Here is an 18,155-nt window from a genome sequence, read left to right as displayed (position 1 = left end):
CAGAATTGTCGGTCCAATCATAGTCGTCCAAACTTTCGGCAAAATTCCGATTGTTTAAAATTTCAAATAAATAACACTATCAGAAATTTCACTTATGTCGAAATTTCCGGAATAAAATGGTAAATTTAGAATTTCCGGTATTATTTGTAACTTCCCGGAAATTTCACAAATTCTGGTATACCGGAAGTTTACAATACACTGCCAGAAACTTTGAACAGGAATTTCATTCAATTTTGTCAGAGGCAGTTTTGAAAATTTGAAACTATGGGGTGTCAGGTATAACTGGGGGGTGACAAGTTAAATTCTCGTATGACATACAACCCGGTTGGAACCCACTTTCGAGTTTTTTACTTGGCACATTAGTACCTTCGCCCCAACACTCCTTTTCTGGATTCTTTGAAAAGTTTTGGAAATTCACAACTAAGTTCTGCATTTTTCTTTTAAGTTTGTATATTTAGTAGATTTTTAAAATTTGAATATGATTTTGGTATATTTTCCCGTTTATACCTTCAATTTTCCAACTATATTGGTATGAAATATATAGATCATCATCCAATTTGACATATTTTTAGTATGTGAATGGGGTATCATATAATTTTTTTATGGGGAGATATGGGCGTGTGGTATTGAATTTGATGAAAATTCAATATTGGGGTAGGGTGACATTGAGTTTAGGTAAGAAATTGGTATGGGGTGGGGTGGGGGTGACACCCAATTTTTTAGAAAAAAATGGTATGGATGGATATGTTGGTGCAAAGGTAGAATAAAAGATGAATATTCTATTAAGAGAATGACGGCTACAAAAAGGATTAAAAGTTACAATGATTGACACCCTATTTATAAGCTAAAACTAGGGTTACTACAATAGGATAAAATACTAAAATACCCTCTAACAAACTTAGGGGCTAAGAAAATAATACAATTTAAATATGAATTAAATCTAATAAAATCTAATACCATCCCTTAATTCATATTCCATCAAAACTTGTAACACCAATTCCATCCCTTAATATGAGAAATTGGTCAGTCTTGATAGCTTTCGTCAGAACATCTGCCAACTGCTTCTGAGTGCTGCAGTGTATAACTTCTAACACTCCCCTCTGAACTTGATGTCTCAGAAAATGATACTTGGTCTCAATGTGCTTGCTTCTCCCATGCAACACTGGGTTTCTGGCAAGATTGATTGCAGACTTGTTGTCAATCATCAGCTTCAGAGGTTTGTTTACTTTAATCTTCAGATCCTGCAATAGATTCAGAATCCACACAGCTTGGCATGCAGTAACAGCACCTGCAATATATTCAGCTTCACAAGTTAACAACGCCACAACAGGTTGCTTCTTGGAGCACCAAGAAATGGGACCTCCCAGAAATTTGAATAAGTACCCAGACGTACTTCTTCTGTCAACTCTGTCTCCACACCAATCAGAATCTGAATAACTCAGAAGTTCTGACTCATCCTTTCTTCCAGAAGGAAATAATACTCCATACTTCAGAGTTCCCTTGATATACCTCAGAATCTTGACTGCAGCTTGGTAATGGGACCACTTAGGTTTACTCATGAACCTACTAACCATCCCAACTGAATAGCAAATATCAGGTCTGGTATTGCACAAATACCTCAGAGAACCAACTAACTGTTTGAAGGTTGTAGCGTCCACATCCTTTCCATCAGAGTCAGAATCCAGCTTCTGATTTGTATCAGAAGGTGTGACAGCAATCTTACAATTCTCTAATTCAAATCTCTTCAGAAGTTCTAATTCATACTTGAGCTGATGCAAAATAATACCTTTCTCAGAGTATCTGAACTCCATCCCTAGAAAGTATGTCATTTTGCCTAAATCAGTCATTTCGAATTCATTCATCAGAACTTTCTTGAATTTAGCTATCTCCTGTTCAGAACTTCCAGTCAGCAGTATATCATCAACATATAAGCATACCAGAGTCATATTTCCTTCAGAAGTATGCTGAACATAGACACCGTACTCCATCTCACATTTCTGAAAGCTTTGCTTCTTGAAAAAAGAATCAATCTTCTTATTCCAAGCTCTGGGCGCTTGTTTCAATCCATATAGAGCTTTGTATAATCTGTACACCATCCCTTCCTGATTCTTTTTCACAAATCCAGGAGGTTGTGACACGTAAACTTCTTCTTCTAATGGACCGTTCAGAAATGCAGATTTTACATCTAAATGCATCAGAGGCCAATTCCTGTTAGCAGCTATTGCAATCACCATTCTGATTGTTTCATGTCTTGCTACAGGTGCAAACACTTCAGAGTAATCCAGCCCAGGTTTCTGTAGAAATCCTCTGGCTACCAACCTTGCTTTATGTTTGCCAATTGAACCATCTGGCTTTAACTTCTGCTTGAAAACCCATCTGACGCTGATGGCTTTCTTGTCTTTTGGAAGTTCTGTCAGCTTCCAAGTCTTGTTCCTCTCTATAGCATCAAGTTCTTCTTTCATGGCCTTCAGCCAGAGCTTCTGCTTAAGAGCCTCTTCTGTACTTATGGGTTCAGAGTCTACTAACATGGCACACTGAATAACTTCTCCTTCAGAGTCTACTTCAGTGTCTTGCAGCATGTCAAATTCTGCATATCTTCTGGGGATGTTTCTGACTCTTTGTGGTCTCTGAACTTGTTCAGAGTCTTCAACTTCAGAGTTTCTACCTTCAGATGGTTGACTTCCTCCAGAGCTTTGACCATCTGAAGGTTCTGGCATATTTCCAAAGTCTGAATTGCCACCAGAATCTGGATTACCATCAGAGTCTGGGTCATCAGAGTCTGGATCATCAGAGTCAGAATCAACGTCAGAGTTTACTCCAACCTCAGAAATTCTGAACTCTGATCTTTCTTCAGAAGTTCTAACATCAGAATCAGATTGAGACTTATCCCAATTCCAAACTTCTGATTCCTTCACAATCACATCTCTGCTGAATTCAATTTTATTGGTTTCTGGACAATAGAGCTTGTATGCACCTGTACTGTGGTACCCTATCAGAATCATCACTTTGCTTCTATCATCCAGCTTCTGTCTTCTGGCTTCTGGAACATGTTTATAGCAAACAGAACCAAACACCTTCAGATGACTAACACTTTGCTTATCTCCAGTCCACTTCTGTATTGGAACTATTTCCTTCAGCTTCTTCGTAGGACATCGGTTGAGTACATACGTTGCGGTGGCAACAGCTTCTCCCCAGAGCTTCTGAGGAAGCTTCTTCTCCTTTAGCATGCTTCTCACCATATCAAGCAAAGTGCGGTTTCTTCTTTCAGCAAGACCATTGTGTTGAGGGGTATAAGGAGCAGTAACCTCATGCTCAATTCCATTCTCCTCACAGAACTTCTGGAACTCTTTGGAGTTATACTCACCTCCACCGTCAGTTCTAAGAATCTTCAACTTCTGACCACTCTGATTCTCAGCCTTCATTCTGAACTTCTTGAATTCATCAAACACCTCGTGTTTAAACTTAATAAGGGATACCCATGTCATTCTTGTGAATTCATCAACAAATAACACAAAGTATTTATTCCCTCCAATCGATGTTACTGGAAATGGACCACACACATCAGAATGTACAACTCCCAAGGCATGTTTTGCTCTTGGAGCAGTTTCTGACGCAAATGGCAATCGTGGTTGTTTTCCTTCCATGCAAACTTTGCATGACTTTTCAGGCTTCTTAATTGCAGGAATTCCATGTACCAACTTCCTTGAATTCAGATGTTTTAAGCTTCTGAAATTCAAATGACCAAATCTTCTGTGCCACAGCTCACTCTCCTTCTCAGCACTTGTTGCACTAAGACATTCTGAGTCTGCAGTTCTGACATTCACCTTGAATGTTCTATTTCTTCCCTGTTCTGACTCCATAATCAACTTCTGATTGCAGTCATACAACTTCAGAAGATTGTCCTTCATGGTAACTGAAAAACCTTTCTCAATTAATTGTCCCACACTCATCAGATTGCTTCTGATGCCAGGTACATACCACACGTTCTGAATCAATGTTGTTTTCCCATTGTTCAGAGTCACTCTGACATTTCCCATACCTTCTGCATTAAGATATTTGTCATCAGCACATCTGATCTTTGTCCTCTTTTCAGAGTCAAAGTCAACCAGCCATTTCTTGTTTCCAGTAAGATGATTTGAGCAGCCAGTGTCCATATACCACCAGTCTATCAGATCCATATTATCAGATTCAGAGGCCATCAATAGCACAGATTCGTCATCAGAACTTCTGGCTATATTTGCTTCTTCTGATTTTCTCTCCTTGTTTGACCAACAGTCTCTAGCAAAGTGACCAAACTTCTTACAGCAGTAATATTGGATTTTCTTCTTGTCATACTTCTCTTTTCCCTTCTGAGCATTCTTTTGTCTATCAGAGGTTGAGCTTTCTGACTTCTGACCACCATCAGATCTTCTCCTGACTTCTGACTGCTTCTTATACCTCCTATCAGAAGTTGCTTTCAGAGCCTGTTGCTCTATTTCCCTTTCAGAGGTTCTCTCAGTCAAACGCAACTCTTGCACTTCTAGACTGCTCTGCAGCTCTTCAATTCTCATGGTGCTCAGATCTTTGGAATGTTCTATTGCTACCACAATGTAATCAAATTGAGAGGTAAGGGATCTCAATACCTTCTCCATGATTGTTTCTTCAGAAAGAGTTTCTCCACACGCTTTCATCTCATTAGTGATCAGAATCACTCTGGAGATGTATTCAGAAACTTTCTCATTATTCTTCATGTTGAGATTCTCATATTGCTTTCTCAAGGACTGAAGCTTCACCTTCTTCACTGATGCGTCACCACCATAACATCTAACCAGTGTGTCCCACGCAGCCTTTGCTGTCGTTGAATCTGCAATCTTCTCAAACACATTTACATCAACACATTGATGAATGAAGAACAATGCTTTCTGATCCTTCTTCCTTACTTCCTTCTGCGCGTTTTTCTGTTCATCCGTCGCATCTGCTGCTACCTGAACATAACCATCAGTGACAAGATCTAGAACATCTTGAGCACCGAACAGTACACGCATTTGGATCATCCAACGATTCCAGTTTTTACCGTCAAATACTGGAAGTTTGGTGTTCATGTTGCCGTTTCCGTTCATCTTTCTGTTGGTGTAAGCCCTAGAGGCCAATACCTTTTGGTACTTGTATCGAATTATTTCAAAGGCTTTCTCTTTATTATGGTTGATTAATAAAGTCCCTGGAATAGATAGTCCGTTTAATGTATTAAGTGTGACTTAATCATGAGAACACATTAAACATAAGGACACTATTCCTAAAGTATCCGTAGTCGAGCTTTAGTGTGAAGTGGGATAACATTAAAGCATTAAGACTATTATGTTTGTAGACTGATGATCACATCTCATGGATCATGGATAAAGAGTTATCAAGTCTTAAACATAGGTATGAATATTAGGAGTAATATTTATACCGGATTGACCCGCTATGAGAATACTATATAGAACGTTATGCAAAGTGTCATAAGTTATTCTCATGGTGATAATACTGTATTCCACTCTTCGACCTGAAACCACTATGGATCCTAGGTGTAGAGTCGAGTGCTTTATTGCTGATCCAACGTTGTCCGTAACTGGATAACCATAAAGACAGTTGATGGGTACTCCACGAAGCATGCTGAGGGACATGAGTGACCTAGATGGAATTTGCCCATCCTGCATAACAGGATAAATGTCTACGGGCCCAATATTGAACTGGACAAGGATGACACGGTCTATGCCTTGTGTTCAATATAGACATAAGGGCAAAAGGGTAATTATACACATAATTATTATCACAGAAGGAATTGTCAGATCACATGACATTTGCGTGTCTTGGGTAGCAGTGATGTGTTGCTAGATACCGCTCACTGTTTATTATATTAAATGCGTGATTTAATATAATTGCCAACGTCACGAAAACCTACAGGGTCACACACAAAGGACGGATTGATGAGAGATAGAGTAACTAAGGAATACCGTAAGGTACGGTGCCCTTAAGTGGATTATAGAACATCGTAAGGTACGATGCACTTGAGTAGAATACGAAATATGGTAAGGTACCATGGGCTTAAGTGATTTTGGGCATATTATAAGATATGGGCCAAAATACACTTAAGTGGGCTTTTAGCTTGAAGCCCACACAAGTGGTTCTATAAATAGAACCCTTGTGCAGAAGCACAAAGTGCGGTTGCATTCTTTTCGTTTTCACTCTCTCTCTCTCTCTCACTCAAAAGCCTTCATTCGTACCAGCTAGCACTGAGATTGAAGGAACCCGTTCGTGTGGACTGAGTAGAGACGTTGTCATCGTTCAACGTTCGTGATCGTTTAGTGGATCTGCATCAAAGGGTTTGATCGTCACAAGAGATCTGCATCAAAGGGTTTTGATCGTCAGAAGAGATCTTCACCAAAGGTTTCAACCGTCATAAGAGGTAAATATTCTATCACTGATCATGACCATTCGTAAGGATCTCTAAAGGAGAAATTTTTAATTTCCGCTGCGCTTTGGGTCGCAATTCTCCTTCACTTTCTACCTTGCACAGTACACTCAGATTTCTCACACAGTGTTTCCCAACCCACAGAATTAAAATTCTGATCAGATTTTGTTCAAGATTCAACACGAATCTAAGAATCAAAATCAAACACACAAGACCTCACGTTCACTCGTGTTTCCCGTGTTTCCCAATGAATCCGAACCGGAGCTCTAGATACCAATTGTTGGTGCAAAGGTAGAATAAAAGATGAATATTCTATTAAGAGAATGACGGCTACAAAAAGGATTAAAAGTTACAATGATTGACACCCTATTTATAAGCTAAAACTAGGGTTACTATAATAGGATAAAATACTAAAATACCCTCTAACAAACTTAGGGGCTAAGAAAATAATACAATTTAAATATGAATTAAATCTAATAAAATCTAATAGGATATGCCACTGGATTTTTTTATAAATCGGCTAGTTTTTTTATAAAGTCAATAATCCGGAAAAAACCTCTCTAAAGTTTTAATGACGACAATAATTGTTGATGTTGAAGTCGGTGGCAATGAATTTCAACTCTCAGATGATGGTAACCCAACTAGAAAAACATCTAAAGTCTCGTAAAGAAAAGAAACTCAAGATTAAAGTGTTTATATGATTTATGTATCTAGTAAAGAATCATGAAACCTCAGAGTAATGAAAGAGATGAAGTGTGAAATATCACTAGGTTATGTTTGTTTGAGTGATTAAAGTTTTATAAAAGTAATGAAGTATAGACAACTATATAATATGTATGGATTAGTTCTATGAAGCAAGAACTTAAGGCAATAAGAATAATTAAACATGGAATATAGTATCCTTACTAGCATATAAGACACATATTGCAGTCAAATGGGTTTAGAAAGTGAAACACATTCCAAATGGATTTGTCGAACGTAAGGTAAGGCTTATTGCAAAGGAATCATTACGAAAGCTTGGCCTTAAATTCACAATTTTTTTACACCGATTGTAAGTATTAAGATGATCAAATTAGTGGTAGTTGTGGCTAATTTCTTGCAATGAATTATTTTTTAACTAAATGTCAAGTATGCATTTCTCAATGGCTTCCTTGAGGAGGAACTTTATGTTGAACAAACTTAGGGATTCGTTGTGAAAGGTGAAGATGAAGGTCTTGAAGTCTAATAAGATTTTATATGTGCTGAAACAAGCTATATAATCCTTAAATAAGAGGGTTGGTGTGTATTAAATATGGATTTTATGTAGGGGTGGCAAACGGGCATGCCCGCCCCGCAAAAGCCCGCAAAAAAACGGGGCGGGGCGGGACGGTCATAATTGAGGATGTGTGCCTAAAACTTAGACCCGCCCCACAAAAAAGTGAGGGCGGGGCGGGGAAAGCCCGCGGGCACTGCACTCTTTAAGCCTAAAAATGCAAAAACTTATGTAAATACACGTGCCCGCAAACGCCCGCGAAAAAAATGGGGCGGGACGGGGCGGACACATTTAAGGGTGAGGGCCTAAATCCTTGACCCGCCCCGCACAAAAGTGCGGGCAAAACGGGCATGCCCCGCGGACCGAGCCCGTTTTGCCACCCCTAATTTTATGTGAATGGACTGAATCAAAATTATTTATTCCAAGTGTAAAGATGAATATAGAATTTATGTGAAAGGACTGAATCAAGATAATCTAAATATAATGTGTCTATATGTGAATGATTTACTCATTACAATAAGTATTCGCAATGGCATTGAGAATCTCAAATTCAACACGAAAACTAAATGTGATTTTATTAAATTAAGAGGCCTAAGTTCATTTACTGTATTAAATTCACTACAACCACATTGGACTTGATAATTCACCCAAGTACTTTAGTGATATGTTGAAGAGACTTAATATGATGAATTGCAACTCACCAAATAAACCTACAAAAGGAAATTCAAAATTAAGTAAAGACGAAGATGGAAAGGTTGTTGGTATCACTCTATATAAGTAATAGTAAGAAGTTTGAGGTATTGTAATTTTAGACCTGATATATGTGACAAGGTAGGTATGTTGAGCAAATTTAAACAGGAATATAAACTCATATATGCAAGCACTCGAGAGGATCATGAGATGTCTTAAAAACACAATATACCATAAAGTCTTATTTTCTAAATTTAGTGGCTAGAGGCACAATCCCTATCCCAATTCTCATATAATACATAATGATAGAAATATATGATGTATTTCCTTGATCAGAATCTTAGCTCTGATACCAGTTATTGGAAAAATAATAAAAGAAACAAATATTTACGCACGCGGAAGCATACTCACAAAAAGGAAAAGAGCGAAAAAATTCAAAAAAACACTCAGAAATTCATTATTTAGTCTTCTAATATATTCTAAACAAAATTATAAACTTTCTCCTTACACTGCAATTTTTAAGGAGAAAATTGTAGGCCTTCAAACTGCAATTTTTGAATGAAAAAATTGCAAATCCTCTCTCAATTACAATTTTTGGATGGAAAAATTGCAAACCCTCTCAACAAAATAATTTTGAATGGAAAAATAGAAAACTCTATCAAGAAACTATTTTTGAACGCAAATATAGAAAACACTCTTTAAAAATGCAACTATCTAAATTCCCAATATACCTAAAAGACTACATTTTGTTATTATGTAGAAAACTAAAACTAAATATCTCTATTTATATTAATAATCAAATTATATTTTTCCCATTATCTGATGTAGGATTTAGATAAATTTACTATTTGACCAAATAATATATACAAACATTCCAAATGATCATGAGATGTCTTAAGGTACATTATGGGCTAGTTTGTTTTAACTTTAAAAAAATGGATTTTTTCTTTATATTTTTGAAAATAGATTCTACAAAAATGTTTTTTAAAATATTATAAATTTTTTTAAATTTATTTTTTATAAATTAAAAAATTGAATTGTTCATTCTATAACATAAATATAAATTATTGAAGATCAAAACATAGTCAAAATCACAATTTTTTTTAAAAGTTGTATCTCAAAAATAATTTTTATGAAAAATTATTTGAAATAGCTTCAAAATTAAGTGATTTTTTGAAATTTTGATATCCAAAAAAAGTTTCGATAAAATGATGAAATACCTAAAATAACATTTTAAGAATAACTATTTAAATCTAAATTTTATTTGAAGCTTTTATAAAAAGTTTCTTTATAAATTTTTTTTACACTAAAATAAGTCTTATTTTCTAAATGTAGTGACTAGAGGCACAATCCCTATCCCAATTCTCATATAATACATGATGATAGAAATATATGATTCTCAATGTTACAATTTATTTTAGAAAAAGAAAGACAAAAATAAAACAATGTTTGAACTTCTCTTAATATTCCACAAACAAGCAATTGTCATTGTTGATCACCATTTGACTCCAATAGTACATTCCTTAGGATTTTCACCAGATCATCGATTGTCAAGCTATACTCGTCTTTCATCTGCAAATTAGGTGCAAATTTTCAGATTTCATCAAAAGTCTCTAAATCAAATTAAAATATCTACATACCAACATCCTTCATATTATCAACTAAACAATATATTTAAATTATCATTGTTAATTTATTCTATCGAGGTTCTTAATTTTTATTAGGGATTCAAGAAATTAACTTTACACAAAAAGATAGCTCAACTTTAATAAAAATTCACTAATGATATGTGTAATCTTTTTCTACACCGACGCAACACCTAGTTAATCACGTTCAAATTATGATTAATTTAGCTAAGCATATGAATAATTAAATTCACAATAAAAATTAAAATTAATTCAACTATTAAATAACCTTATTTTTTTAATAGGAATTAAATTAATAAGATACTCAACTGAATCAACTACATTTTTAACGAGATTAATCTAGTGTCATATATATATATATATATATAACAAAAACGAACTCTCATGAATTATCTTTTTAAAAAATCAAATGTGTCGCCGCCAAAATGATGAGTCATATAATTGTTTCGAAGAACCTAAGTCGCATGGATATCTATTAGAGTAAATACAAACGTTCAACTATTTTGATAAAATTTAGTTAGAGTTTGTTTGGACCGATAAGTTAGTTAGTTAGATTGTAAAAAACTATATGCTACAATGACGGATCTTCTGAAAACTGACAAAACTTCGTAGAAGTTTCTCTTCTTCTGAAACTCGTTGCATCTTAAAGCTTTAAAGAAGTTTCAATGGTAAATTTTAAAAGTTTTCCATAAAACGCGTAAAATGTGATTCATTCGCATTAAGCTGCATCGTTGCACTTTGTAAATATGGAAACATCAAACACCTTCATGCCAATATTGTCAATTAACCTGCAAGAAAATAAATTTCTACTTTGGAATCGACACGTTGAAGGTTCAAATTGATGATTATCGAGTTGCCAACATCACCTCAGAGGAGTATGAGACATGGATAGTTCAAGACCAAACTCGTTTTACCTTTACCAAACAAAAGTATGTCTGCAATTCAACAAATATCCATAATATCCCTACCTCACCTTTAGTTATGTCTCCATACCACAATCAGGTTAACTCATATTTTCTTGTAAATCCAACTGGAGTTGAAATCAACACAAATACTAGAGTTCTTACAAACAACCTATATGACCATCTGGCACATTGTCATGAATAATGTCAATTGCATAAATTAATTAGTTGTTTAAAATCAATTATTACCTTATGAAAAAATACACAAACTTTGCAATATTTTGACTGAGCCTCAACCCGCTGTAAGTACATCCAACTTAGCTTGGTCTACTAACATTCATGCCCTCACGGTATGAGAAACTACATCATGTTATTCTTCTGTTTGACTTTTTCTATAGCAAGTGTGATAATTCAATCTTCATCTACAAACATCAAGGTATCACACTATGTGTCTTTGTCTATGTTGATGATATTTTGTTAACAAGAACTTCTTCCAAATGGATTCATAAAAAAATCGCATTGAAAAAGTTAGGAACACCTAAGTACTTCCTTAGTATTGAGGTGAAATATCAGTCCAATGTCTATCTACTTATAACACAAACCAAGTACATAAAAGATCTCATCTCCAAAGTTAACATGACTGAGACAAATGAAGTAAACACTCATATTTCAATTACCGTATACTCAATAAGCATGGAACTAACACAGCGAAAGATCTTTCCTTATATAAATCAATAGTTGGAGTTTTACAATATATCACTTTAACCCAACATGATATCTCTTATTGTGTTAATAAGGCATGTCTGTTCATGACTAATCCACTTAAAAATCAATGGAGTGTAGTCAAAAGGATTCTAAGGTACCTAAGGGGTATTTCAACACATGACCTACTTCTTTCTCCTTTCTATCTATTTCAGAAGTTCTTTCTATAGGCTTATAGTGGTTCAAATTGGGCCAGTGATCATGATGACACAAGATCAACATCGGGTTCAAGTATCTACTTTGTTCCTAATTGAGTATCTTAGAGCACAAAGAAGCAACAACTTGTGGCAAGATCAAGCATTGAGACTTAGTATTGAGTGCTTGCACTTACTACTTTTGAACTACTATGACTCAAGTTACTTTTGTTTGAACTCCACATAAATGATCTCTCTTTAAATCTACTGTGTGATAATCTAAGTTAAATCATGTTATCGCACAATCATACACTACATACTAAAACCAACTATATTGAACTAGACATTCAGCGTGTTTGTGAAAGAGTTATTGCTATCGCACAATCATACACTACATACTAAAACCAACTATATTAAACTAGACATTCAGTGTGTTTGTGAAAGAGTTATTGTTGCAAACTCGGAATTCAACATGTACCTAGCTTAACTAAAATTGCTAATGCTCTGGACAAATATTTACCAACTGCCATTTTCAGGACTTGAAGACCAAATTCAAAGTTGTTTCTCTCGCATAACATTGAGTTTGTGTGGAAATATTATAGTAAATATAACATTGTAATTGTTTAGGTAGAAGTTGGTTAGAATTGTTAAGTTAGTTAAAATGTAACAAACTCTGGCATAAATAAGTGAACAACATTCAAAGTAACACTTTTAGTTCATTCAATAGTACCTTAGGCCACATATCAAGATAAAGATTTTAATTAGAGTAATTAGAAAAGAACTATAATTGCAATGTTTTTACCTGAGCAATAATTGTGATTTGAAGTGTGGAAGCACCAAATGGAAAAATGTGGGAACTTGTTATAGATAGATGAAGATTTGTAACCAAGCTCAATATTTTGTGCACCATATCATCATTTTGCTTCTTCTCACATTGAATCATAATCATCACATTTTTCTCTGAGACTCTTGCTGTGACTTCAGGCAGTGCAAATTCATCACTGAATTTATGATTATCAACCACATTTGCTTCACAAGTTTTTGAGTTTTGTAGTTTCTTATCGACCATTGTTGAATAGGCTATATTTATCTTTACATTTTCAATTTCAAGTTCTCTTACACGTTCTTGAAGTTGATTTATATAATTGATTGCTTCTTGAAGTATGTAAGACTTTTCTGTCTGTGCATATTTACAAAGAAAAACATCAAAAACAAAGTAACAAAATATTAAAATAAAAAATTGGTAACAAAATATTAAAGTTTTAAAATTAAAAATCAATCTTCGTCATAATATGAGGGCATAAAATATATTTAAATCTTGATTAATTATTATAGACTTCTCTAAATTATTTATGAATTATGAAATAGATTTCCTAATTTTTAAGAAAATTGTAAATAAATCTAAAACTTATCAATAATTTAAGTTTAGGTCATTAAATTAAAATTTTAGCCGGAGACATATTTTTTTGGATTAAATATGTTTTTGATTCTCTTAAATATTTCTTCAAAGAATGACCCTCTTAAAAATTTCATCTACATTTTTGTCTCTTCTATTAAAACCGTCGTTAATTTAATTGTAACGTAGTAAATTATCGTTAATTATGTGGCTAAGTTATAGGAAAGAGCAAAAGTGTGGATGAAGAATTTTAGGAAGATTATTCTTTAAAAAAAATTGAGAGACTAAAAATAAAATATAAGATATTTAGGAGGATCACAAATATATTTAACCTTATTTTTTAACCGTTTTTAATTCTATCCTATAATAATTTTTAGTCTGTATAACTGATTTATTTTAACATTTTTTGTGAGACGTATTTCAATTTAAAAAGTTACAATTTATTTAAAATCATTGACAAAATAACCATGTCTTTTAAATAATTGACTAAATTATGGTTTTAGTTCTTCAATTTATTTGATTTAAGAAATTAATCCTCTTATTTTAAATTTAGTAGTCTCTCTCTTTTTTCATAAAAAACTGATGAATTGTTTGTTTTTCGCCTATTATTTTTATTTATAAAGTTTCAATGCAATATATATATATATATATATATATATATATATATATATATATATATATATATATATATATATATATATATATATATATATATATATATATATATAATTTGTCATATTTCACAATAAATTTGTTATTTAAAAAATGAAAGTTTCATTAATTTTTAGTGTAAAAATATGAGAGGAAAATCAAATTTAAAATAAGAGTAAATTTGTAATTCAAATAAAATAGAGAATCAAAATAAAACATAAAATTGTATAAAATTGTATAGAGTTTATTTGTCAGTTATGCTAGAGCATGAGTATGCTTATAAAAATAACTTAAAATATATTTATCGAGTAAATAGATAAATTAGTCGTCAATAATATTTCCATAGCGTACAAATGTACCTTTTCCTTTTTTTAAACAAAAGGGGCAAGGTGTTCATCCTATACAAGGCCGTGGAGTGTAAAATGAATTACTGTAGAGAGTCTAAATTTTTTTAATATTAAATTATAATTAAATAAACCTTGTAAAACATTTTTAGATTAAATTGTATTTAAATAGAATTTTTATTTATTTATTTTTCTTCTTAAACTTTGACTAATCTACCCATAATCTCTAAAAAGTTTAGACAATAGAAAAAGTGAAGAGAGAAAACTAAAAGTTGAATGAAATATGAAAGTAATAAAGGTAAGATATAGAATACAAGACACTAGAGATAGATAATATACTTTTTAAATAGATTATATTAGAAAAGCTTAATGTTTTTAATAATTTGTCGTTTAGATATGCAGAGAAAAAGTTCATGTTTTTTTCTTCCGTCTCTAGCAATTTGTTTTGTCGAATTTCATAGTTCATTTTTAAATTAAAATAGAATAAAATAAAATTTAAGAATATTAAATTTTTTAATTTAATTTAATATTTTATTTTAGAGTGTTATTTAAAAAATATTAATTTAATTTTTTTGCTAATTTTTGATAAAAAAAATATTAAATTCTAATAACGTAATATGACAGGAAGATTATTGATATAAATCTGAATAATCATATTAACTATATATATTAATTCAGATTTATATTAATGGTCTTGTTGTCATACCTCATCACTAGAATTTAACATTTTTTAATCATAAAATTGACAGAAATGATCAATTAAAATATTAACTTTTAACCTTTTTTATTGAAGGGAATAAAACAGAATATTAAATTAAATTAAATAATTAAAAACCTAAAATTTATCCTCTTTCGATCTCTTTAGATTAACTCTTCATAAATATCAATCAAAATAATCTCTTACTTTATAGATTGACAAATACATTCTAAAATTATAAGACTTCAATCTAAATAGTATCTTAGGTCTAACATGATATTAATATGATGGGTAGTAAGAAATGGAGTGGACATTGTTTTGGGCAATGAAGAAAAAAGGGTCAGGAAAACATACTCAGCTTAACGGATCCGATTGCCCCTAACTTATTGGCAATGGGTACTCATGTTCAATAAAATAATAATTATAATAATAAAAATATAAGAATTAAAAAATAATAATAATAGTTTAATAATAAAAAAAACAATAAACAAATTAATATATTTGTGTAATTTTACTAATTATTAATTGGATATGGATAACACTTATAGGAGTACTACCATGTATCCGTACCAGGGATTGCAATTGGATCCATTAACACAAAATCCATCCAATCCATTCAGGGGTGGCAATTGGATCCATTAACACAAAATCCATCCAATTCATCCATCAAAAAATTCATCCAATCCATCAACTAAATAAAAATTAAGTTAATGGATTGATTCAATCCATCCATTTATAAACATGGATTGATCCAATCCATCCAACACATTTTAATGATCAAATTGATTATTTTATCTAATTTTAATAAAATAATTTTTTTCAAATATTAAAAAAAATTGAAAAAAAAATCATTTTTTTTTTGAAAAATAAAAAATAATTAATTTTTTTGAATTTCTTTTTTGAAAATACAAAAAATGATTTTTTCCAAAAATTTAAAAATCATATGTTTTGAAAAATAACAAAATTTGATTTTATTTTCGAAAATTTTATTTTTTTACGAATATAAAAAAAATATTTTTTTTCGAAAATAAAAGAAAACGATTTTTAAATTATTTTTTTCGAAAATACAAAAATATATATATATTTTTAAAAAAAAGACTGATATTATTTTATTAAAAATAAATAAAAAAATTTTTGAAAAAAAAATGGATGGATGAATATCCATCCACTAAAAATATGATAATGAATGGATTGGATGGATTTTATTCTTAATGGATGGATTGGATTGAATATTTTTAAAAAACTTTTAGTAGATTGTTAATAGACTAATGGTTTGTTTTGATTCATCAATTAACTATCCAATATATATTCATCCATTTTGCCACCCCTAATCCGTACTCATAAAAAAATAGATAATTAAATATTTATTTATTTTATCCGTGAATATTTATTAACCTACCTCGTGTCCGTGACAAATTTTATTCGCGGAATTTCCGTATTTATGATTTATTTTACCATTCCTATTTAGAACAACTAATTTTCTTATATACTTCTTCCACTTTTTTTATAGATGATATATTTGAACTATATATATTACGTATAAACTAATTTTATCAATTATTCAATAAATCTAAAAAAATTAAAATTTACATATAATAAAAAATGCAGAAAGTATAGTCTAAAACAAGTTTTAAAAATTTAAATTGTTTATAAAGGAAATTCTAATTTGTCCACCTCAAAAAACCAGATAAAGTTATTTGTAGAATAAAGTATATTTAAAATTTCTAAAATGTAAAATATTAAATAAATAATTAAATATAATAAACGACATATTTTTAAATGATTGGTCGAAGGTTTCCTATCTAACTTTTAGGACAGATAGAGTTGTTGCACTCTTAAAACTAAACATACTTTAACCACTTTTTATCAATAGGTACATAATTAACTTTAAATGATACTCCACTATATACCATGATATCATTGTCATATCATTTATCATTACTTTAATTGTTCTGATAGTTAGTACAAAAAATTATGCATCAAGGCATCACAACTCTTTATCAATATGTCTTTAAAAATATTTATAATAAATAATTTTTTTTATATAAAATTAACAGGTTTTAGTGACTGACAAAATTTGTGTTCCAATCAAACTCTTTAATATTGATCATATCACCATTTTTTAATTTAAAAATTAAATCAAGAAATTAAAGTTAAAAAACTTTAGGATAAATAGACTAATTTCATGAATAAATAATATAAAGAAAATAAATCAAAATACAAGTAAAAAAAATTTATTGAAAAGAAAACATGCAACTATTACCTTCTTCAAGCCAGGAATTATAGCAGAAAGTGCAATGAAATTCCTTGTCAATTTTAATCTTCTTTTCCTCTCAGAAGCTATATGCTCAGCAGTTTCAGAAGTGCTTCTAATCTTCCTCTTAATTGGCTTCGAACCATGATTCACTTGAGCACTTTGAAAAGCAGGATCAATTGGTGAATTAATCAAAGGCAAAATGTGAGTTGATAGAATATTATTTTCTGCAGCAATATCAACCATGTTGAATTGACATGTTCTATCTCCCATAAAAACATTAAGAGGGTTTTCATAATTTGTGGTGTTATTATAAGAAGCTTCAACAAGAGTAGAACAAGGGTATGACATTTGTTCCTGCAAATATTTCATATGGTTTTGTTGATTGAAGAAATTTTCACCATCCATTTCCTATAACAAAAATTCATATCGTTAAAAACAATAGTTCATGTAGTGAAAAATGTACTTGATATAATATATAATATGTATGTAACTCAACATCATAGACTTCAAACAATATACATTAAATTTAATTACCGAATGAGGAATCCAATTCTCTTGTAATTCTTCCATTTCATAGCTCATTTTTGGAATACAAACTATTCGCACTATATAATAGTTTTCTCAGGCCTTGATATATATAATGTTGGGTGCAACTTTTATTTATTTATTTTTATATATATATATATATATATATATATATATATATATATATATTAATTTCTAAATTTAAATAAAAATAGAATTAAGAATTGATAACTACATATATTTCATACTAATTCATAAAAGGTGTCTTATTTAAAAAATAAGAAGGATCTCTATTTAGGTATTATACATTCTCGCTAATTTAATTGGTGACATCATTTATAAAATACATGCCGTTGTTAATTGGATTGACGATATCTATTAATTTTAATTTTTTATTTGAAAATCAAAATAGGTGAAAATCATAGTTACTTTAAAAATTTAATTGAAAATATTATTATTTGAATAAAAT

At 31.2% G+C, this 18,155-nt stretch overlaps 1 protein-coding gene across 1 annotated transcript; it reads right to left on the bottom strand.

The window, feature by feature from the left end:
• Positions 1-9,704: 9,704 nt before the first annotated feature.
• LOC127076674 (transcription factor bHLH18) lies at positions 9,705-17,824 on the bottom strand. Its single transcript, XM_051018386.1, has 4 exons — positions 17,696-17,824; positions 17,168-17,569; positions 12,619-12,996; positions 9,705-9,944 (listed from the first exon to the last, which is right to left on the bottom strand). The coding sequence occupies exons 1-4, from the start codon at positions 17,741-17,743 to the stop codon at positions 9,858-9,860; spliced, it is 915 nt and encodes a 304-aa protein (XP_050874343.1). The 5' UTR covers positions 17,744-17,824; the 3' UTR covers positions 9,705-9,857.
• Positions 17,825-18,155: the final 331 nt, after the last annotated feature.

This window comes from Lathyrus oleraceus, chromosome 4, assembly GCF_024323335.1.
Source record: "Lathyrus oleraceus cultivar Zhongwan6 chromosome 4, CAAS_Psat_ZW6_1.0, whole genome shotgun sequence".
NCBI classification, from domain to species: Eukaryota; Viridiplantae; Streptophyta; class Magnoliopsida; order Fabales; family Fabaceae; genus Lathyrus; species Lathyrus oleraceus.
Note: the sequence above shows the minus strand (reverse complement) of the source record. Positions and strands in the feature narration are given on the sequence as shown.